The sequence below is a fragment of the Rhinoderma darwinii genome, chromosome 11 (genome assembly GCF_050947455.1).
Source record: "Rhinoderma darwinii isolate aRhiDar2 chromosome 11, aRhiDar2.hap1, whole genome shotgun sequence".
NCBI classification, from domain to species: domain Eukaryota; kingdom Metazoa; phylum Chordata; class Amphibia; order Anura; family Rhinodermatidae; genus Rhinoderma; species Rhinoderma darwinii.
In genome coordinates this window covers 101,940,183-101,966,080 of record NC_134697.1, presented here as the reverse complement: position 1 = coordinate 101,966,080, position 25,898 = coordinate 101,940,183, and the positions used below count along the sequence as shown (strand labels likewise).

At 33.0% G+C, this 25,898-nt stretch overlaps 2 protein-coding genes across 2 annotated transcripts in view; both read left to right on the top strand.

Moving 5' to 3' along the window:
- Positions 1-25,898, top strand: part of FTSJ3 (FtsJ RNA 2'-O-methyltransferase 3) — a 319,479-nt gene that overhangs the window by 212,903 nt on the left and 80,678 nt on the right. The window lies entirely within an intron of this gene.
- The window catches only part of RPL7L1 (ribosomal protein L7 like 1), a 38,453-nt gene continuing 23,456 nt past the window's right edge, over positions 10,902-25,898 (top strand). The window contains exon 1 of the mRNA XM_075842922.1: positions 10,902-10,991. Within this exon, the coding sequence (XP_075699037.1) occupies positions 10,978-10,991 (14 nt within the window). The 5' untranslated portion in view covers positions 10,902-10,977. The remainder of the gene's footprint in view (positions 10,992-25,898) is intronic.

Sequence of the window (25,898 nt, the reverse complement as noted above, 5' to 3'; positions counted from 1 at the left end):
AGTCACAGAGGGTGTATACATAAAAGCTGCATCTCCCCAGTAGTCACAGAGGGTGTATACATAAAAGCTGCATCTCCCCAGTAGTCACAGAGGGTGTATACATAAAAGCTGCATCTCCCCAGTAGTCACAGAGGGTGTATACATAAAAGCTACATCTCCCCAGTAGTCACAGAGGGTGTATACATAAAAGCTACATCTCCCCAGTAGTCACAGAGGGTGTATACATAAAAGCTGCATCTCCCTAGTAGTCACAGAGGGTGTATACATAAAAGCTGCATCTCCCCAGTAGTCACAGAGGGTGTATACATAAAAGCTGCATCTCCCTAGTAGTCACAGATGGTGTATACATAAAAGCTACATCTCCCCAGTAGTCACAGATGGTGTATACATAAAAGCTGCATCTCCCCAGTAGTCACAGAGGGTGTATACATAAAAGCTGCATCTCCCCAGTAGTCACAGATGGTGTATACATAAAAGCTGCATCTCCCCAGTAGTCACAGAGGGTGTATACATAAAAGCTGCATCTCCCCAGTAGTCACAGATGGTGTATACATAAAAGCTGCATCTCCCCAGTAGTCACAGAGGGTGTATACATAAAAGCTGCATCTCCCCAGTAGTCACAGAGGGTGTATACATAAAAGCTACATCTCCCCAGTAGTCACAGAGGGTGTATACATAAAAGCTACATCTCCCCAGTAGTCACAGAGGGTGTATACATAAAAGCTGCATCTCCCTAGTAGTCACAGAGGGTGTATACATAAAAGCTGCATCTCCCCAGTAGTCACAGAGGGTGTATACATAAAAGCTGCATCTCCCTAGTAGTCACAGATGGTGTATACATAAAAGCTGCAACTCCCCAGTAGTCACAGAGGGTGTATACATAAAAGCTGCATCTCCCCAGTAGTCACAGAGGGTGTATACATAAAAGCTGCATCTCCCCAGTAGTCACAGAGGGTGTATACATAAAAGCTGCATCTCCCTAGTAGTCACAGAGGGTGTATACATAAAAGCTGCATCTCCCTAGTAGTCAAAGAGGGTGTATACATAAAAGCTGCATCTCCCTAGTAGTCACAGATGGTGTATACATAAAAGCTGCATCTCCCCAGTAGTCACAGAGGGTGTATACATAAAAGCTGCAACTCCCCAGTAGTCACAGAGGGTGTATACATAAAAGCTGCAACTCCCCAGTAGTCACAGAGGGTGTATACATAAAAGCTGCAACTCCCCAGTAGTCACAGAGGGTGTATACATAAAAGCTGCAACTCCCCAGTAGTCACAGAGGGTGTATACATAAAAGCTGCATCTCCCCAGTAGTCACAGAGGGTGTATACATAAAAGCTGCATCTCCCCAGTAGTCACAGAGGGTGTATACATAAAAGCTGCCACTGTCCAGTAGTCACAGAGGGTGTATACATAAAAGCTGTAACTCCCCAGTAGTCACAGAGGGTGTATACATAAAAGCTGCATCTCCCCAGTAGTCACAGAGGGTGTATACATAAAAGCTGCCACTGTCCAGTAGTCACAGAGGGTGTATACATAAAAGCTGCATCTCCCCAGTAGTCACAGAGGGTGTATACATAAAAGCTGCAACTCCCCAGTAGTCACAGAGGGTGTATACATAAAAGCTGCAACTCCCCAGTAGTCACAGAGGGTGTATACATAAAAGCTGCAACTCCCCAGTAGTCACAGAGGGTGTATACATAAAAGCTGCAACTCCCCAGTAGTCACAGAGGGTGTATACATAAAAGCTGCATCTCCCCAGTAGTCACAGAGGGTGTATACATAAAAGCTGCAACTCCCCAGTAGTCACAGAGGGTGTATACATAAAAACTGCAACTCCCCAGTAGTCACAGAGGGTGTATACATAAAAGCTGCATCTCCCTAGTAGTCACAGAGGGTGTATACATAAAAGCTGCATCTCCCTAGTAGTCAAAGAGGGTGTATACATAAAAGCTGCATCTCCCTAGTAGTCACAGATGGTGTATACATAAAAGCTGCATCTCCCCAGTAGTCACAGAGGGTGTATACATAAAAGCTGCAACTCCCCAGTAGTCACAGAGGGTGTATACATAAAAGCTGCAACTCCCCAGTAGTCACAGAGGGTGTATACATAAAAGCTGCAACTCCCCAGTAGTCACAGAGGGTGTATACATAAAAGCTGCAACTCCCCAGTAGTCACAGAGGGTGTATACATAAAAGCTGCATCTCCCCAGTAGTCACAGAGGGTGTATACATAAAAGCTGCATCTCCCCAGTAGTCACAGAGGGTGTATACATAAAAGCTGCCACTGTCCAGTAGTCACAGAGGGTGTATACATAAAAGCTGTAACTCCCCAGTAGTCACAGAGGGTGTATACATAAAAGCTGCATCTCCCCAGTAGTCACAGAGGGTGTATACATAAAAGCTGCCACTGTCCAGTAGTCACAGAGGGTGTATACATAAAAGCTGCAACTCCCCAGTAGTCACAGAGGGTGTATACATAAAAGCTGCATCTCCCCAGTAGTCACAGAGGGTGTATACATAAAAGCTGCATCTCCCTAGTAGTCACAGAGGGTGTATACATAAAAGCTGCATCTCCCCAGTAGTCACAGAGGGTGTATACATAAAAGCTGCATCTCCCCAGTAGTCACAGAGGGTGTATACATAAAAGCTGCAACTCCCCAGTAGTCACAGAGGGTGTATACATAAAAGCTGCATCTCCCCAGTAGTCACAGAGGGTGTATACATAAAAGCTGCATCTCCCTAGTAGTCACAGAGGGTGTATACATAAAAGCTGCATCTCCCCAGTAGTCACAGATGGTGTATACATAAAAGCTGCATCTCCCCAGTAGTCACAGATGGTGTATACATAAAAGCTGCATCTCCCCAGTAGTCACAGAGGGTGTATACATAAAAGCTGCATCTCCCCAGTAGTCACAGAGGGTGTATACATAAAAGCTGCCACTGTCCAGTAGTCACAGAGGGTGTATACATAAAAGCTGCATCTCCCCAGTAGTCACAGAGGTTGTATACATAAAAGCTGCATCTCCCCAGTAGTCACAGAGGGTGTATACATAAAAGCTGCAACTCCCCAGTAGTCACAGAGGGTGTATACATAAAAGCTGCATCTCCCCAGTAGTCACAGAGGGTGTATACATAAAAGCTGTAACTCCCCAGTAGTCACAGATGGTGTATACATAAAAGCTGTAACTCCCCAGTAGTCACAGAGGGTGTATACATAAAAGCTGCATCTCCCCAGTAGTCACAGAGGGTGTATACATAAAAGCTGCATCTCCCTAGTAGTCACAGAGGGTGTATACATAAAAGCTGCATCTCCCCAGTAGTCACAGATGGTGTATACATAAAAGCTGCATCTCCCCAGTAGTCACAGAGGGTGTATACATAAAGAAAAAAACAAAAAATATTTTCCAAAACATACCAGGCACTCTTTGGGATAAGAATAATTTTATATAAATTTTTATTAAATTCCATATAAAAATATATTTTAAAGATTTTTCATATATACCTCAGAGCCATTTTGTGAGTTCAGTAAAGTCTGGCCTCTTTATAGTGCCAAATTTAAAGGGAACTGGACCCATATGTAAAAATATTACATTAAGTACTCATAGAATCCAATGATTCAAATCCAAAACGTCCAATTATACACATGTTTTGTCCATATTTATAGATTCCCCTCAGTATTTCATCATACATTTCTATCCGGGAATATACATATATATAAAATACCAAAACATATACACACAGTACATTGCAAGTAAATTCCCATTTTTTGGATTAAGAAAAATTCATTTATCCCTAACAAACCCATTAGTGATCAGCAGTGTCTATAATAAATAAAATATAACAGAAAATTATATAAATAATAAATAAGAAAATAAAATAAAAAAATAAATAAATAAAAATAAATAAAAAATCCAAAAAATTAAATAAATGATGAGAGATCCATGTTGCATTTCAGATGGTATAACACTAATTTGACGCTGCACCTGTCAACGGACTGTCCATAAAGCATTAAGCCCATAAAGTACCTATTTATTACAGTAATATGATAGTGTCCCGCTAATTTTTATCTGCCGAAAATCAGGCAAGGCATCCTCTGTACCCGGGTGACAGGGAGTGGGTCCAACCCCGAGAATATTTCCGGAGGGACCGAGTCCCCATCACCCAGGGACAGAGAACATCCATAGGACCTATCAATTTATCCAGAGAAAAAAAGTATTTATAAAAGGAAAATTAGTTCGCTGGTTGGTGCGTGGAAAAATCACGGGACGCTGTTACACAGCCGGCCCTTAAGGATCCACGCAACCCCCACCCAAATGCCAAACCGACAAGATCACTTCCAAAACATAAAGGGATATAAAACAGGCTTTCCCAAATTAGGGCAAAAACGCTTCCGGAATCCAAGGATTTTAATGTCTGTCTCCGAAGGGCAGGGAGCGGGTCCACAACAGATAAAAATCTGTAGGGACCCAGTCCCCACCACTCGGAGGCAGAAAATCATAACAGTTAGTTCTTTATTCATCCCATAAGTCTATTCCCTCCTATTTTCAAGGAGTGAAAAGATATATTTACTTAGATTGGGTCGAATCAAACCATTTGAGAATAGGTCACAAGGTAATCAATCCATTGGAGGTATCCAAAAGACGGGCAATCATATTACACCACAAAGACGCAACCACCAATAAATAGAAGGGGATTATTAATTCCGCATGTCATAAGAACATATTAAATTTTATTTCATTGTTAAGACCTCTAGGGTTGAGGGTTCCCAATGTATAAATCCACATCGTTTCTTTCTGTAAAAGAATACGGTTACGATCCCCACCCCTTCTATCCTCAAAAAGTTGGTAGATTCCCATAAATTTTAAGCCCTTGGTTGATTGTCCATGATGTAATTTAAAATGTGCTGCCAATGGGCTTTTCATTTCGCCCTTTGTAATGTCTGAAAGATGTTCCCTAATTCTTATCTGTAACTCCCGTTTCGTTTTTCCAGTATACTGCTTACCACAGGGACATATAATCGCATACACCGCCATAGTTGAACGACAGTTGATAAAATTATAAACCTTAAATTCTCTTTTATGTTCGCTGTCAAAAAAGGTATCGGATTTCAAAACATATTTGCAACAATTGCAAGAGCCACACATATACATCCCCTTTGGCCGTTTATTCAACCATGTTTCGTTATCTATGGTCTTTCTTTTAAATTCAGAACTGACTAGAATATCTTTTAAAGTAGGGGCTTTTCTTGGAACCATTCTTGGTATCTCACCTACTATTGAACCAATCCTTTTATCCAAAGTTAGGTGAGGCCAATTTTTAATCATTAAATTACGTAGTAAATTCCAATGGGAACCATACCTTGAGATGAACCGTACTCTATTATCATGTTTTTCTTTTTTAACCCTTTCAAGAATTTCCCTCCTATCTTGTCTTATGGCTCTGTTATACCCTTTTTTTATAATTTTTTTAGGATATCCCCTATTTAAAAAGCGCGATGTTAAATCTTGAGCCTCTCCTTTGAAGTCTTCAAATCTAGAGCAGTTACGTCTGATTCGAAGAAATTCACTTATTGGGATTCCCTTAATTTGGGAAGGTAGGTGATGGCTACTTGCTGCCAAAAGGCTATTTCCTGACGTTGGTTTACGGAAAGTCGTAGTCATAAGCTGATTTCCAGTAGTCACAGAGGGTGTATACATAAAAGCTGCAACTCCCCAGTAGTCACAGAGGGTGTATACATAAAAGCTGCATCTCCCCAGTAGTCACAGAGGGTGTATACATAAAAGCTGCAACTCCCCAGTAGTCACAGAGGGTGTATACATAAAAGCTGCATCTCCCCAGTAGTCACAGAGGGTGTATACATAAAAGCTGCATCTCCCCAGTAGTCACAGAGGGTGTATACATAAAAGCTACATCTCCCCAGTAGTCACAGAGGGTGTATACATAAAAGCTGCAACTCCCCAGTAGTCACAGAGGGTGTATACATAAAAGCTGCATCTCCCCAGTAGTCACAGAGGGTGTATACATAAAAGCTGCATCTCCCCAGTAGTCACAGAGGGTGTATACATAAAAGCTACATCTCCCCAGTAGTCACAGAGGGTGTATACATAAAAGCTGCCACTGTCCAGTAGTCACAGAGGGTGTATACATAAAAGCTGCAACTCCCCAGTAGTCACAGAGGGTGTATACATAAAAGCTGCATCTCCCCAGTAGTCACAGAGGGTGTATACATAAAAGCTGCATCTCCCCAGTAGTCACAGAGGGTGTATACATAAAAGCTGCCACTGTCCAGTAGTCACAGAGGGTGTATACATAAAAGCTGCATCTCCCCAGTAGTCACAGAGGGTGTATACATAAAAGCTGTAACTCCCCAGTAGTCACAGATGGTGTATACATAAAAGCTGCATCTCCCCAGTAGTCACAGAGGGTGTATACATAAAAGCTGCATCTCCCCAGTAGTCACAGAGGGTGTATACATAAAAGCTGCATCTCCCCAGTAGTCACAGAGGGTGTATACATAAAAGCTGCCACTGTCCAGTAGTCACAGAGGGTGTATACATAAAAGCTGCATCTCCCCAGTAGTCACAGAGGGTGTATACATAAAAGCTGCAACTCCCCAGTAGTCACAGAGGGTGTATACATAAAAGCTGCATCTCCCCAGTAGTCACAGAGGGTGTATACATAAAAGCTGCATCTCCCCAGTAGTCACAGAGGGTGTATACATAAAAGCTACATCTCCCCAGTAGTCACAGAGGGTGTATACATAAAAGCTGCATCTCCCCAGTAGTCACAGAGGGTGTATACATAAAAGCTGCATCTCCCCAGTAGTCACAGAGGGTGTATACATAAAAGCTGTAACTCCCCAGTAGTCACAGAGGGTGTATACATAAAAGCTGCATCTCCCCAGTAGTCACAGAGGGTGTATACATAAAAGCTGCATCTCCCCAGTAGTCACAGAGGGTGTATACATAAAAGCTGCATCTCCCCAGTAGTCACAGAGGGTGTATACATAAAAGCTGCATCTCCCCAGTAGTCACAGAGGGTGTATACATAAAAGCTACATCTCCCCAGTAGTCACAGAGGGTGTATACATAAAAGCTGCATCTCCCCAGTAGTCACAGAGGGTGTATACATAAAAGCTGCATCTCCCCAGTAGTCACAGAGGGTGTATACATAAAAGCTGCAACTCCCCAGTAGTCACAGAGGGTGTATACATAAAAGCTGCATCTCCCCAGTAGTCACAGAGGGTGTATACATAAAAGCTGCAACTCCCCAGTAGTCACAGAGGGTGTATACATAAAAGCTGCATCTCCCCAGTAGTCACAGATGGTGTATACATAAAAGCTGCATCTCCCCAGTAGTCACAGAGGGTGTATACATAAAAGCTGTAACTCCCCAGTAGTCACAGAGGGTGTATACATAAAAGCTGCATCTCCCTAGTAGTCACAGAGGGTGTATACATAAAAGCTGCATCTCCCCAGTAGTCACAGAGGGTGTATACATAAAAGCTGCATCTCACCAGTAGTCACAGAGGGTGTATACATAAAAGCTGCATCTCCCCAGTAGTCACAGAGGGTGTATACATAAAAGCTGCATCTCCCCAGTAGTCACAGAGGGTGTATACATAAAAGCTACATCTCCCCAGTAGTCACAGAGGGTGTATACATAAAAGCTGCATCTCCCCAGTAGTCACAGAGGGTGTATACATAAAAGCTGCATCTCCCCAGTAGTCACAGAGGGTGTATACATAAAAGCTGCAACTCCCCAGTAGTCACAGATGGTGTATACATAAAAGCTACATCTCCCCAGTAGTCACAGAGGGTGTATACATAAAAGCTGCATCTCCCCAGTAGTCACAGAGGGTGTATACATAAAAGCTGCATCTCCCCAGTAGTCACAGATGGTGTATACATAAAAGCTACATCTCCCCAGTAGTCACAGAGGGTGTATACATAAAAGCTGCATCTCCCCAGTAGTCACAGAGGGTGTATACATAAAAGCTGCATCTCCCCAGTAGTCACAGAGGGTGTATACATAAAAGCTGCAACTCCCCAGTAGTCACAGAGGGTGTATACATAAAAGCTGCATCTCCCCAGTAGTCACAGAGGGTGTATACATAAAAGCTGCATCTCCCTAGTAGTCACAGATGGTGTATACATAAAAGCTGCATCTCCCCAGTAGTCACAGATGGTGTATACATAAAAGCTGCATCTCCCCAGTAGTCACAGAGGGTGTATACATAAAAGCTGCATCTCCCCAGTAGTCACAGAGGGTGTATACATAAAAGCTGCATCTCCCCAGTAGTCACAGAGGGTGTATACATAAAAGCTGCATCTCCCCAGTAGTCACAGAGGGTGTATACATAAAAGCTGCATCTCCCCAGTAGTCACAGAGGGTGTATACATAAAAGCTGCATCTCCCCAGTAGTCACAGAGGGTGTATACATAAAAGCTGCATCTCCCCAGTAGTCACAGAGGGTGTATACATAAAAGCTGCATCTCCCCAGTAGTCACAGATGGTGTATACATAAAAGCTGCATCTCCCCAGTAGTCACAGAGGGTGTATACATAAAAGCTGCATCTCACCAGTAGTCACAGAGGGTGTATACATAAAAGCTGCATCTCCCTAGTAGTCACAGAGGGTGTATACATAAAAGCTGCAACTCCCCAGTAGTCACAGAGGGTGTATACATAAAAGCTGCATCTCACCAGTAGTCACAGAGGGTGTATACATAAAAGCTGCATCTCCCTAGTAGTCACAGAGGGTGTATACATAAAAGCTGCAACTCCCCAGTAGTCACAGAGGGTGTATACATAAAAGCTGCATCTCCCTAGTAGTCACAGAGGGTGTATACATAAAAGCTGCATCTCACCAGTAGTCACAGAGGGTGTATACATAAAAGCTGCATCTCCCCAGTAGTCACAGAGGGTGTATACATAAAAGCTGCAACTCCCCAGTAGTCACAGAGGGTGTATACATAAAAGCTGCATCTCCCTAGTAGTCACAGAGGGTGTATACATAAAAGCTACATCTCCCCAGTAGTCACAGAGGGTGTATACATAAAAGCTGCATCTCCCCAGTAGTCACAGATGGTGTATACATAAAAGCTGCATCTCCCCAGTAGTCACAGAGGGTGTATACATAAAAGCTACATCTCCCCAGTAGTCACAGAGGGTGTATACATAAAAGCTGCATCTCCCCAGTAGTCACAGAGGGTGTATACATAAAAGCTGCATCTCCCCAGTAGTCACAGAGGGTGTATACATAAAAGCTGCATCTCCCCAGTAGTCACAGAGGGTGTATACATAAAAGCTGCATCTCCCCAGTAGTCACAGAGGGTGTATACATAAAAGCTGTAACTCCCCAGTAGTCACAGAGGGTGTATACATAAAAGCTGCATCTCCCCAGTAGTCACAGAGGGTGTATACATAAAAGCTGTAACTCCCCAGTAGTCACAGAGGGTGTATACATAAAAGCTACATCTCCCCAGTAGTCACAGAGGGTGTATACATAAAAGCTGCATCTCACCAGTAGTCACAGAGGGTGTATACATAAAAGCTACATCTCCCCAGTAGTCACAGAGGGTGTATACATAAAAGCTGCATCTCACCAGTAGTCACAGAGGGTGTATACATAAAAGCTGCATCTCACCAGTAGTCACAGAGGGTGTATACATAAAAGCTGCATCTCCCCAGTAGTCACAGATGGTGTATACATAAAAGCTGTAACTCCCCAGTAGTCACAGATGGTGTATACATAAAAGCTGCATCTCCCCAGTAGTCACAGATGGTGTATACATAAAAGCTGCAACTCCCCAGTAGTCACAGAGGGTGTATACATAAAAGCTGCATCTCCCCAGTAGTCACAGAGGGTGTATACATAAAAGCTGCATCTCCCCAGTAGTCACAGAGGGTGTATACATAAAAGCTGCATCTCCCCAGTAGTCACAGAGGGTGTATACATAAAAGCTGTAACTCCCCAGTAGTCACAGAGGGTGTATACATAAAAGCTGCATCTCCCCAGTAGTCACAGATGGTGTATACATAAAAGCTGCATCTCCCCAGTAGTCACAGATGGTGTATACATAAAAGCTGCATCTCCCCAGTAGTCACAGAGGGTGTATACATAAAAGCTGCATCTCCCCAGTAGTCACAGAGGGTGTATACATAAAAGCTGCATCTCCCCAGTAGTCACAGAGGGTGTATACATAAAAGCTGTAACTCCCCAGTAGTCACAGAGGGTGTATACATAAAAGCTGCATCTCCCCAGTAGTCACAGAGGGTGTATACATAAAAGCTGCAACTCCCCAGTAGTCACAGAGGGTGTATACATAAAAGCTGCATCTCCCCAGTAGTCACAGAGGGTGTATACATAAAAGCTGCATCTCCCCAGTAGTCACAGAGGGTGTATACATAAAAGCTGCATCTCCCCAGTAGTCACAGAGGGTGTATACATAAAAGCTGCATCTCCCCAGTAGTCACAGAGGGTGTATACATAAAAGCTGCAACTCCCCAGTAGTCACAGAGGGTGTATACATAAAAGCTGCATCTCCCCAGTAGTCACAGAGGGTGTATACATAAAAGCTGCATCTCCCCAGTAGTCACAGATGGTGTATACATAAAAGCTGCAACTCCCCAGTAGTCACAGAGGGTGTATACATAAAAGCTGCATCTCCCCAGTAGTCACAGATGGTGTATACATAAAAGCTGCATCTCCCCAGTAGTCACAGAGGGTGTATACATAAAAGCTGCATCTCCCCAGTAGTCACAGATGGTGTATACATAGTCTATGAACTGAATAATAGGAGGTAGACAAGAAGAAGCTCATCTTTCCCTAACGCGCATGCGCACTGATTTGGCCTCTACGGCGAGCGTTCGTTGATGCGCCGCCCGGAATCAACATGTCGGACTGCACGTGGTTTTGGGCGGAAGTGCGTAGTCCGTGCTTCCGGTTTATACAGCACAGCAGTGGAGAACCATGGAAGGAACAGAGTAAGTAACCGGGCAATAGAGTCCGAAGCCATCGGCGCCGGTGTGATAGAGTGACCGCTACCGAGCCTGGGGGCGGCTTGTAAACAAGGCGGGGGTGGACATGCCGAGATTATTAGATGGGGAGGGATACGGGGCAGTATCGCAGATGAGCGAGCAGCATGGGTCTGTCATGAGCCGGGTTTTACGTCTAACAACCAATGGGAGGTCGCCGTTAATCTGCTTGACCTCAAGACGCAATTGAGTCGTAAGCTCTGATTGGTTTAAGACGCAATTGAGTCGTAAGCTCTGATTGGTTTAAATGGAAAGTAAGTCCTATATGTTTCTTGACAATGAGCCGCAAAGTGTGTAAGAAAGTTGTATAATTTCCCATATAGTCATTCAGGTAATACGTCATCACTTCTTCAGATATAAATATTACAAGAATATACTGACTTTGGGCCCCGCGTTTTGGGCTACGTACAAGCTTTTATATATACAGTACATTACTATCAGTGTATAGATATATATACAGTACATTACTATCAGTGTATAGATATATATACAGTACATTACTATCAGTGTATAGATATATATACAGTACATTACTATCAGTGTATAGATATATATACAGTACATTACTATCAGTGTATAGATATATATACAGTACATTACTATCAGTGTATAGATATATATACAGTACATTACTATCAGTGTATAGATATATATACAGTACATTACTATCAGTGTATAGATATATATACAGTACATTACTATCAGTGTATAGATATATATATACAGTACATTACTATCAGTGTATAGATATATACAGTACATTACTATCAGTGTATAGATATATACAGTACATTACTATCAGTGTATAGATATATATACAGTACATTACTATCAGTGTATAGATATATATACGGTACATTACTATCAGTGTATAGATATATATATATACAGTACATTACTATCAGTGTATAGATATATATACAGTACATTACTATCAGTGTATAGATATATATACAGTACATTACTATCAGTGTATAGATATATATACGGTACATTACTATCAGTGTATAGATATATATACAGTACATTACTATCAGTGTATAGATATATATACAGTACATTACTATCAGTGTATAGATATATATACAGTACATTACTATCAGTGTATAGATATATATACAGTACATTACTATCAGTGTATAGATATATATATACAGTACATTACTATCAGTGTATAGATATATATATATACAGTACATTACTATCAGTGTATAGATATATATACGGTACATTACTATCAGTGTATAGATATATATACAGTACATTACTATCAGTGTATAGATATATATACAGTACATTACTATCAGTGTATAGATATATATATACAGTACATTACTATCAGTGTATAGATATATATACAGTACATTACTATCAGTGTATAGATATATATACAGTACATTACTATCAGTGTATAGATATATATACAGTACATTACTATCAGTGTATAGATATATATATACAGTACATTACTATCAGTGTATAGATATATATACGGTACATTACTATCAGTGTATAGATATATATACAGTACATTACTATCAGTGTATAGATATATATACAGTACATTACTATCAGTGTATAGATATATATACAGTACATTACTATCAGTGTATAGATATATATATACAGTACATTACTATCAGTGTATAGATATATATACAGTACATTACTATCAGTGTATAGATATATATATACAGTACATTACTATCAGTGTATAGATATATACAGTACATTACTATCAGTGTATATATATATATACAGTACATTACTATCAGTGTATAGATATATATACAGTACATTACTATCAGTGTATAGATATATATACAGTACATTACTATCAGTGTATAGATATATATACAGTACATTACTATCAGTGTATAGATATATATACAGTACATTACTATCAGTGTATAGATATATATACAGTACATTACTATCAGTGTATAGATATATACAGTACATTACTATCAGTGTATAGATATATATATACAGTACATTACTATCAGTGTATAGATATATACAGTACATTACTATCAGTGTATAGATATATACAGTACATTACTATCAGTGTATAGATATATATACAGTACATTACTATCAGTGTAGATATATATATACAGTACATTACTATCAGTGTATAGATATATATACGGTACATTACTATCAGTGTATAGATATATATACAGTACATTACTATCAGTGTATAGATATATATATATACAGTACATTACTATCAGTGTATAGATATATATACAGTACATTACTATCAGTGTATAGATATATATACAGTACATTACTATCAGTGTATAGATATATATACAGTACATTACTATCAGTGTATAGATATATATACAGTACATTACTATCAGTGTAGATATATATATACAGTACATTACTATCAGTGTATAGATATATATACAGTACATTACTATCAGTGTATAGATATATATACAGTACATTACTATCAGTGTAGATATATATATACAGTACATTACTATCAGTGTATAGATATATATACAGTACATTACTATCAGTGTATAGATATATATACAGTACATTACTATCAGTGTATAGATATATATATACAGTACATTACTATCAGTGTATAGATATATATACAGTACATTACTATCAGTGTATAGATATATACAGTACATTACTATCAGTGTATAGATATATACAGTACATTACTATCAGTGTATAGATATATATACAGTACATTACTATCAGTGTATAGATATATATACAGTACATTACTATCAGTGTATAGATATATATACAGTACATTACTATCAGTGTATAGATATATATACAGTACATTACTATCAGTGTATAGATATATACAGTACATTACTATCAGTGTATAGATATATACGGTACATTACTATCAGTGTATAGATATATACAGTACATTACTATCAGTGTATAGATATATATACAGTACATTACTATCAGTGTATAGATATATATACAGTACATTACTATCAGTGTATAGATATATATACAGTACATTACTATCAGTGTAGATATATATATACAGTACATTACTATCAGTGTATAGATATATATACAGTACATTACTATCAGTGTATAGATATATATACAGTACATTACTATCAGTGTATAGATATATATATACAGTACATTACTATCAGTGTATAGATATATATACGGTACATTACTATCAGTGTATAGATATATATATACAGTACATTACTATCAGTGTATAGATATATATACAGTACATTACTATCAGTGTATAGATATATATATACAGTACATTACTATCAGTGTATAGATATATATACAGTACATTACTATCAGTGTATAGATATATACAGTACATTACTATCAGTGTATAGATATATATACAGTACATTACTATCAGTGTATAGATATATATATATACAGTACATTACTATCAGTGTATAGATATATATACGGTACATTACTATCAGTGTATAGATATATATACAGTACATTACTATCAGTGTATAGATATATATACAGTACATTACTATCAGTGTATAGATATATATACAGTACATTACTATCAGTGTATAGATATATATATACGGTACATTACTATCAGTGTATAGATATATATACAGTACATTACTATCAGTGTATAGATATATATACAGTACATTACTATCAGTGTATAGATATATATATACAGTACATTACTATCAGTGTATAGATATATATATATACAGTACATTACTATCAGTGTATAGATATATACGGTACATTACTATCAGTGTATAGATATATATACAGTACATTACTATCAGTGTATAGATATATATACAGTACATTACTATCAGTGTATAGATATATATACAGTACATTACTATCAGTGTATAGATATATATATATACAGTACATTACTATCAGTGTATAGATATATACAGTACATTACTATCAGTGTATAGATATATATACAGTACATTACTATCAGTGTATAGATATATATACAGTACATTACTATCAGTGTATAGATATATACAGTACATTACTATCAGTGTATAGATATATATACAGTACATTACTATCAGTGTATAGATATATATACAGTACATTACTATCAGTGTAGAGATATATATACGGTACATTACTATCAGTGTATAGATATATATACGGTACATTACTATCAGTGTATAGATATATATATACGGTACATTACTATCAGTGTATAGATATATATACAGTACATTACTATCAGTGTATAGATATATACAGTACATTACTATCAGTGTATAGATATATATACAGTACATTACTATCAGTGTATAGATATATATATACAGTACATTACTATCAGTGTAGAGATATATATACAGTACATTACTATCAGTGTATAGATATATATACAGTACATTACTATCAGTGTATAGATATATACAGTACATTACTATCAGTGTATAGATATATATATACAGTACATTACTATCAGTGTATAGATATATACAGTACATTACTATCAGTGTATAGATATATATACAGTACATTACTATCAGTGTATAGATATATACAGTACATTACTATCAGTGTATAGATATATATATACAGTACATTACTATCAGCGTATAGATATATATACAGTACATTACTATCAGTGTATAGATATATATACGGTACATTACTATCAGTGTATAGATATATATACAGTACATTACTATCAGTGTATAGATATATACAGTACATTACTATCAGTGTATAGATATATATACCGTACATTACTATCAGTGTATAGATATATATACGGTACATTACTATCAGTGTATAGATATATATATACAGTACATTACTATCAGTGTATAGATATATATACAGTACATTACTATCAGTGTATAGATATATATACAGTAATTACTATCAGTGTATAGATATATATACAGTACATTACTATCAGTGTATAGATATATATACAGTACATTACTATCAGTGTATAGATATATATACAGTACATTACTATCAGTGTATAGATATATACAGTACATTACTATCAGTGTATAGATATATATACAGTACATTACTATCAGTGTATATATATATATACAGTACATTACTATCAGTGTATAGATATATATACAGTACATTACTATCAGTGTATAGATATATATATACAGTACATTACTATCAGTGTATAGATATATATACAGTACATTACTATCAGTGTATAGATATATATACAGTTACATTACTATAGTTGTATAGATATATATACAGTACATTACTATCAGCGTATAGATATATATACAGTACATTACTATCAGTGTATAGATATATATACAGTACATTACTATCAGTGTATAGATATATATACAGTACATTACTATCAGTGTATAGATATATAACAGTACATTACTATCAGTGTATAGATATATACAGTACATTACTATCAGTGTATAGATATATATACAGTACATTACTATCAGTGTATAGATATATATATACAGTACATTACTATCAGTGTATAGATATATATATACAGTACATTACTATCAGTGTATAGATATATACAGTACATTACTATCAGTGTATAGATATATATACAGTACATTACTATCAGTGTATAGATATATATATACAGTACATTACTATCAGTGTATAGATATATACAGTACATTACTATCAGTGTATAGATATATATACAGTACATTACTATCAGTGTATAGATATATACAGTACATTACTATCAGTGTATAGATATATATACAGTACATTACTATCAGTGTATAGATATATATACAGTACATTACTATCAGTGTATAGATATATATACAGTACATTACTATCAGTGTATAGATATATATACAGTACATTACTATCAGTGTATAGATATATACAGTACATTACTATCAGTGTATAGATATATATACGGTACATTACTATCAGTGTATAGATATATATATACAGTACATTACTATCAGTGTATAGATATATATACAGTACATTACTATCAGTGTATAGATATATATACAGTACATTACTATCAGTGTATAGATATATATACAGTACATTACTATCAGTGTATAGATATATACAGTACATTACTATCAGTGTATAGATATATATACGGTACATTACTATCAGTGTATAGATATATATATACAGTACATTACTATCAGTGTATAGATATATATACAGTACATTACTATCAGTGTATATATATATATACAGTACATTACTATCAGTGTATAGATATATATACAGTACATTACTATCAGTGTATAGATATATATACGGTACATTACTATCAGTGTATAGATATATATACAGTACATTACTATCAGTGTATAGATAAATATATACGGTACATTACTATCAGTGTATAGATATATATACGGTACATTACTATCAGTGTATAGATATATATACAGTACATTACTATCAGTGTATAGATATATATACAGGTACATTACTATCAGTGTATAGATATATATACGGTACATTACTATCAGTGTATAGATATATATATACAGTACATTACTATCAGTGTATAGATATATATACAGTACATTACTATCAGTGTATAGATATATATACAGTACATTACTATCAGTGTATAGATATATATACAGTACATTACTATCAGTGTATAGATATATATACGGTACATTACTATCAGTGTATAGATATATATATACAGTACATTACTATCAGTGTATAGATATATATACGGTACATTACTATCAGTGTATAGATATATATACAGTACATTACTATCAGTGTATAGATATATATACCGTACATTACTATCAGTGTATAGATATATACGGTACATTACTATCAGTGTATAGATATATATATACAGTACATTACTATCAGTGTATAGATATATATACGGTACATTACTATCAGTGTATATATATATATACAGTACATTACTATCAGTGTATAGATATATATACAGTACATTACTATCAGTGTATAGATATATATATACAGTACATTACTATCAGTGTATAGATATATATACAGTACATTACTATCAGTGTATAGATATATATATACAGTACATTACTATCAGTGTAGAGATATATATACAGTACATTACTATCAGTGTATAGATATATATACGGTACATTACTATCAGTGTATAGATATATATACAGTACATTACTATCAGTGTATAGATATATATACGGTACATTACTATCAGTGTATAGATATATATACAGTACATTACTATCAGTGTATAGATATATATACAGTACATTACTATCAGTGTATAGATATATACAGTACATTACTATCAGTGTATAGATATATATACAGTACATTACTATCAGTGTATAGATATATACAGTACATTACTATCAGTGTATAGATATATATATACAGTACATTACTATCAGTGTATAGATATATACAGTACATTACTATCAGTGTATAGATATATATACAGTACATTACTATCAGTGTATAGATATATACAGTACATTACTATCAGTGTATAGATATATATATACAGTACATTACTATCAGCGTATAGATATATATACAGTACATTACTATCAGTGTATAGATATATACAGTACATTACTATCAGTGTATAGATATATATACAGTACATTACTATCAGCGTATAGATATATATACAGTACATTACTATCAGTGTATAGATATATATATACAGTACATTACTATCAGCGTATAGATATATATACAGTACATTACTATCAGTGTATAGATATATATACGGTACATTACTATCAGTGTATAGATATATATACGGTACATTACTATCAGTATATAGATATATATACGGTACATTACTATCAGTATATAGATATATATACGGTACATTACTATCAGTGTATAGATATATACAGTACATTACTATCAGTGTATAGATATATATACAGTACATTACTATCAGTGTATAGATATATATACAGTACATTACTATCAGTGTATAGATATATATACAGTACATTACTATCAGTGTATAGATATATATACAGTACATTACTATCAGTGTATAGATATATATACAGTACATACTATCAGTGTATAGATATATATACAGTACATTACTATCAGTGTATAGATATATATACAGTACATTACTATCAGTGTATAGATATATATACAGTACATTACTATCAGTGTATAGATATATATACGGTACATTACTATCAGTGTATAGATATATATATACAGTACATTACTATCAGTGTATAGATATATATACAGTACATTACTATCAGTGTATAGATATATATACAGTACATTACTATCAGTGTATAGATATATATATACAGTACATTACTATCAGTGTATAGATATATACAGTACATTACTATCAGTGTATAGATATATATACAGTACATTACTATCAGTGTATAGATATATATACAGTACATTACTATCAGTGTATAGATATATATATACAGTACATTACTATCAGTGTATTATATATATATACAGTACATTACTATCAGTGTATAGATATATATACAGTACATTACTATCAGTGTATAGATATATATACGGTACATTACTATCAGTGTATATATATATATACAGTACATTACTATCAGTGTATAGATATATATACGGTACATTACTATCAGTGTATAGATATATATACAGTACATTACTATCAGTGTATAGATATATATACAGTACATTACTATCAGTGTATAGATATATATATACAGTACATTACTATCAGTGTATAGATATATATACGGTACATTACTATCAGTGTATAGATATATATACAGTACATTACTATCAGTGTATATATACAGTACATTACTATCAGTGTATAGATATATATACAGTACATTACTATCAGTGTATAGATATATATACAGTACATTACTATCAGTGTATAGATATATATACAGTACATTACTATCAGTGTATAGATATATATACAGTACATTACTATCAGTGTATAGATATATATACAGTACATTACTATCAGTGTATAGATACATATACAGTACATTACTATCAGTGTATAGATATATATACAGTACATTACTATCAGTGTATAGATATATATACAGTACATTACTATCAGCGTATAGATATATATACAGTACATTACTATCAGTGTATAGATATATATACGGTACATTACTATCAGTGTATAGATATATATACAGTACATTACTATCAGTGTATAGATATATATATACAGTACATTACTATCAGTGTATAGATATATATACAGTACATTACTATCAGTGTATAGATATATATACAGTACATTACTATCAGTGTATAGATATATATACAGTACATTACTATCAGTGTATAGATATATATACAGTACATTACTATCAGTGTATAGATATATATACGGTACATTACTATCAGTGTATAGATATATATACGGTACATTACTATCAGCGTATAGATATATATATACAGTACATTACTATCAGCGTATAGATATATATACAGTACATTACTATCAGTGTATAGATATATATACAGTACATTACTATCAGTGTATAGATATATATACAGTACATTACTATCAGTGTATAGATATATATATACGGTACATTACTATCAGTGTATAGATATATATATACGGTACATTACTATCAGTGTATAGATATATATACGGTACATTACTATCAGTGTATAGATATATATACAGTACATTACTATCAGTGTATAGATATATATACAGTACATTACTATCAGTGTATAGATATATATATACAGTACATTACTATCAGTGTATAGATATATATACAGTACATTACTATCAGTGTATAGATATATATATACAGTACATTACTATCAGTGTATAGATATATATACGGTACATTACTATCAGTGTATAGATATATATACGGTACATTACTATCAGTGTATAGATATATATACAGTACATTACTATCAGTGTATAGATATATATATACAGTACATTACTATCAGTGTATAGATATATATATACGGTACATTACTATCAGTGTATAGATATAATATACAGTACATTACTATCAGTGTATAGATATATATACAGTACATTACTATCAGTGTATAGATATATATACAGTACATTACTATCAGTGTATAGATATATATACAGTACATTACTATCAGTGTATAGATATATATACAGTACATTACTATCAGTGTATAGATATATATACAGTACATTACTATCAGTGTATAGATATATATACAGTACATTACTATCAGTGTATAGATATATATACAGTACATTACTATCAGTGTATAGATATATATACGGTACATTACTATCAGTGTATAGATATATACAGTACATTACTATCAGTGTATAGATATATATACGGTACATTACTATCAGTGTATAGATATATATATACAGTACATTACTATCAGCGTATAGATATATATACAGTACATTACTATCAGTGTATAGATATATATATACGGTACATTACTATCAGTGTATAGATATATATACAGTACATTACTATCAGTGTATAGATATATATATACAGTACATTACTATCAGTGTATAGATATATATACGGTACATTACTATCAGTGTAGAGATAATAATACAGTACATTACTATCAGTGTATAGATATATATACAGTACATTACTATCAGTGTATAGATATATATACAGTACATTACTATCAGTGTATAGATATATATATACAGTACATTACTATCAGTGTATAGATATATATACAGTACATTACTATCAGTGTATAGATATACAGTACATTACTATCAGTGTATAGATATATATACAGTACATTACTATCAGTGTATAGATATATATACAGTACATTACTATCAGTGTATAGATATATATACAGTACATTACTATCAGTGTATAGATATATATACAGTACATTACTATCAGTGTATAGATATATATACGGTACATTACTATCAGTGTATAGATATATATATACAGTACATTACTATCAGTGTATAGATATATATACAGTACATTACTATCAGTGTATAGATATATATACAGTACAATACTATCAGTGTATAGATATATATACGGTACATTACTATCAGTGTATAGATATATATATATACGGTACATTACTATCAGTGTATAGATATATATACAGTACATTACTATCAGTGTATATATATATACAGTACATTACTATCAGTGTATAGATATATATATACGGTACATTACTATCAGTGTATAGATATATATACAGTACATTACTATCAGTGTATAGATATATATACAGTACATTACTATCAGTGTATAGATATATATACGGTACATTACTATCAGTGTATAGATATATATACAGTACATTACTATCAGTGTATAGATATATATACAGTACATTACTATCAGTGTATAGATATATATATACAGTACATTACTATCAGTGTATAGATATATATACAGTACATTACTATCAGTGTATAGATATATATACAGTACATTACTATCAGTGTATAGATATATATACAGTACATTACTATCAGTGTATAGATATATATACAGTACATTACTATCAGTGTATAGATATATATACAGTACATTACTATCAGTGTATAGATATATATACAGTACATTACTATCAGTGTATAGATATATATACGGTACATTACTATCAGTGTATAGATATATACAGTACATTACTATCAGTGTATAGATATATATACGGTACATTACTATCAGTGTATAGATATATATATACAGTACATTACTATCAGCGTATAGATATATATACAGTACATTACTATCAGTGTATAGATATATATATACGGTACATTACTATCAGTGTATAGATATATATACAGTACATTACTATCAGTGTATAGATATATATATACAGTACATTACTATCAGTGTATAGATATATATACGGTACATTACTATCAGTGTAGAGATATATATACAGTTACATTACTATCAGTGTATAGATATATATACAGTACATTACTATCAGTGTATAGATATATATACAGTACATTACTATCAGTGTATAGATATATATATATACAGTACATTACTATCAGTGTATAGATATATATACAGTACATTACTATCAGTGTAGAGATATATATACAGTACATTACTATCAGTGTATAGATATATATACGGTACATTACTATCAGTGTATAGATATATACAGTACATTACTATCAGTGTATAGATATATATATACAGTACATTACTATCAGTGTATAGATATATATATACAGTACATTACTATCAGTGTATAGATATATATACGGTACATTACTATCAGTATATAGATATATATACAGTACATTACTATCAGTGTATAGATATATATATACAGTACATTACTATCAGTGTATAGATATATATATACAGTACATTACTATCAGTGTATAGATATATATACAGTACATTACTATCAGTGTATAGATATATATACAGTACATTACTATCAGTGTATAGATATATATACAGTACATTACTATCAGTGTATAGATATATATACGGTACATTACTATCAGTGTATAGATATATATACAGTACATTACTATCAGTGTATAGATATATATACAGTACATTACTATCAGTGTATAGATATATATATACAGTACATTACTATCAGTGTATATATATACAGTACATTACTATCAGTGTATAGATATATATATACAGTACATTACTATCAGTGTATAGATATATATACGGTACATTACTATCAGTGTATAGATATATATACAGTACATTACTATCAGTGTATAGATATATATATATACAGTACATTACTATCAGTGTATAGATATATATACAGTACATTACTATCAGTGTATAGATATATATATACAGTACATTACTATCAGTGTATAGATATATACGGTACATTACTATCAGTGTATAGATATATATACAGTACATTACTATCAGTGTATAGATATATATACAGTACATTACTATCAGTGTATAGATATATATATACAGTACATTACTATCAGTGTATAGATATATACAGTACATTACTATCAGTGTATAGATATATATACAGTACATTACTATCAGTGTATAGATATATATACAGTACATTACTATCAGTGTATAGATATATATACGGTACATTACTATCAGTGTATAGATATATATATATACGGTACATTACTATCAGTGTATAGATATATATACAGTACATTACTATCAGTGTATATATATATACAGTACATTACTATCAGTGTATAGATATATATATACGGTACATTACTATCAGTGTATAGATATATATACAGTACATTACTATCAGTGTATAGATATATATACAGTACATTACTATCAGTGTATAGATATATATACAGTACATTACTATCAGTGTATAGATATATATATACAGTACATTACTATCAGTGTATAGATATATATATACAGTACATTACTATCAGTGTATAGATATATATACAGTACATTACTATCAGTGTATAGATATATATATACAGTACATTACTATCAGTGTATAGATATATACGGTACATTACTATCAGTGTATAGATATATATACGGTACATTACTATCAGTGTATATATACAGTACATTACTATCAGTGTATAGATATATATATACAGTACATTACTATCAGTGTATAGATATATATATACAGTACATTACTATCAGTGTATAGATATATATACAGTACATTACTATCAGTGTATAGATATATACAGTACATTACTATCAGTGTATAGATATATACAGTACATTACTATCAGTGTATAGATATATATACACGGTACATTACTATCAGTGTATAGATATATATACAGTACATTACTATATATACAGTACATTACTATCAGTGTATAGATATATACAGTACATTACTATCAGTGTATAGATATATATATACAGTACATTACTATCAGTGTATAGATATATATACAGTACATTACTATCAGTGTATAGATATATATACGGTACATTACTATCAGTATATAGATATATATACAGTACATTACTATCAGTGTATAGATATATATACGGTACATTACTATCAGTGTATAGATATATATATACAGTACATTACTATCAGTGTATAGATATATATACAGTACATTACTATCAGTGTATAGATATATATATACGGTACATTACTATCAGTGTATAGATATATATACAGGACATTACTATCAGTGTATAGATATATATATACAGTACATTACTATCAGTGTATAGATATATATACGGTACATTACTATCAGTATATAGATATATATACAGTACATTACTATCAGTGTATAGATATATATACAGTACATTACTATCAGTGTATAGATATATATATACGGTACATTACTATCAGTGTATAGATATATATACAGTACATTACTATCAGTGTATAGATATATATACAGTACATTACTATCAGTGTATAGATATATATACGGTACATTACTATCAGTGTATAGATATATATATACGGTACATTACTATCAGTGTATAGATATATATACGGTACATTACTATCAGTGTATAGATATATATACAGTACATTACTATCAGTGTATAGATATATATACAGTACATTACTATCAGTGTATAGATATATATACAGTACATTACTATCAGTGTATAGATATATATACGGTACATTACTATCAGTGTATAGATATATATACGGTACATTACTATCAGTGTATAGATATATATACGGTACATTACTATCAGTGTATAGATATATACAGTACATTACTATCAGTGTATAGATATATATACAGTACATTACTATCAGTGTATAGATATATATACGGTACATTACTATCAGTGTATAGATATATATATACGGTACATTACTATCAGTGTATAGATATATATACAGTACATTACTATCAGTGTATAGATATATATACAGTACATTACTATCAGTGTATAGATATATATACAGTACATT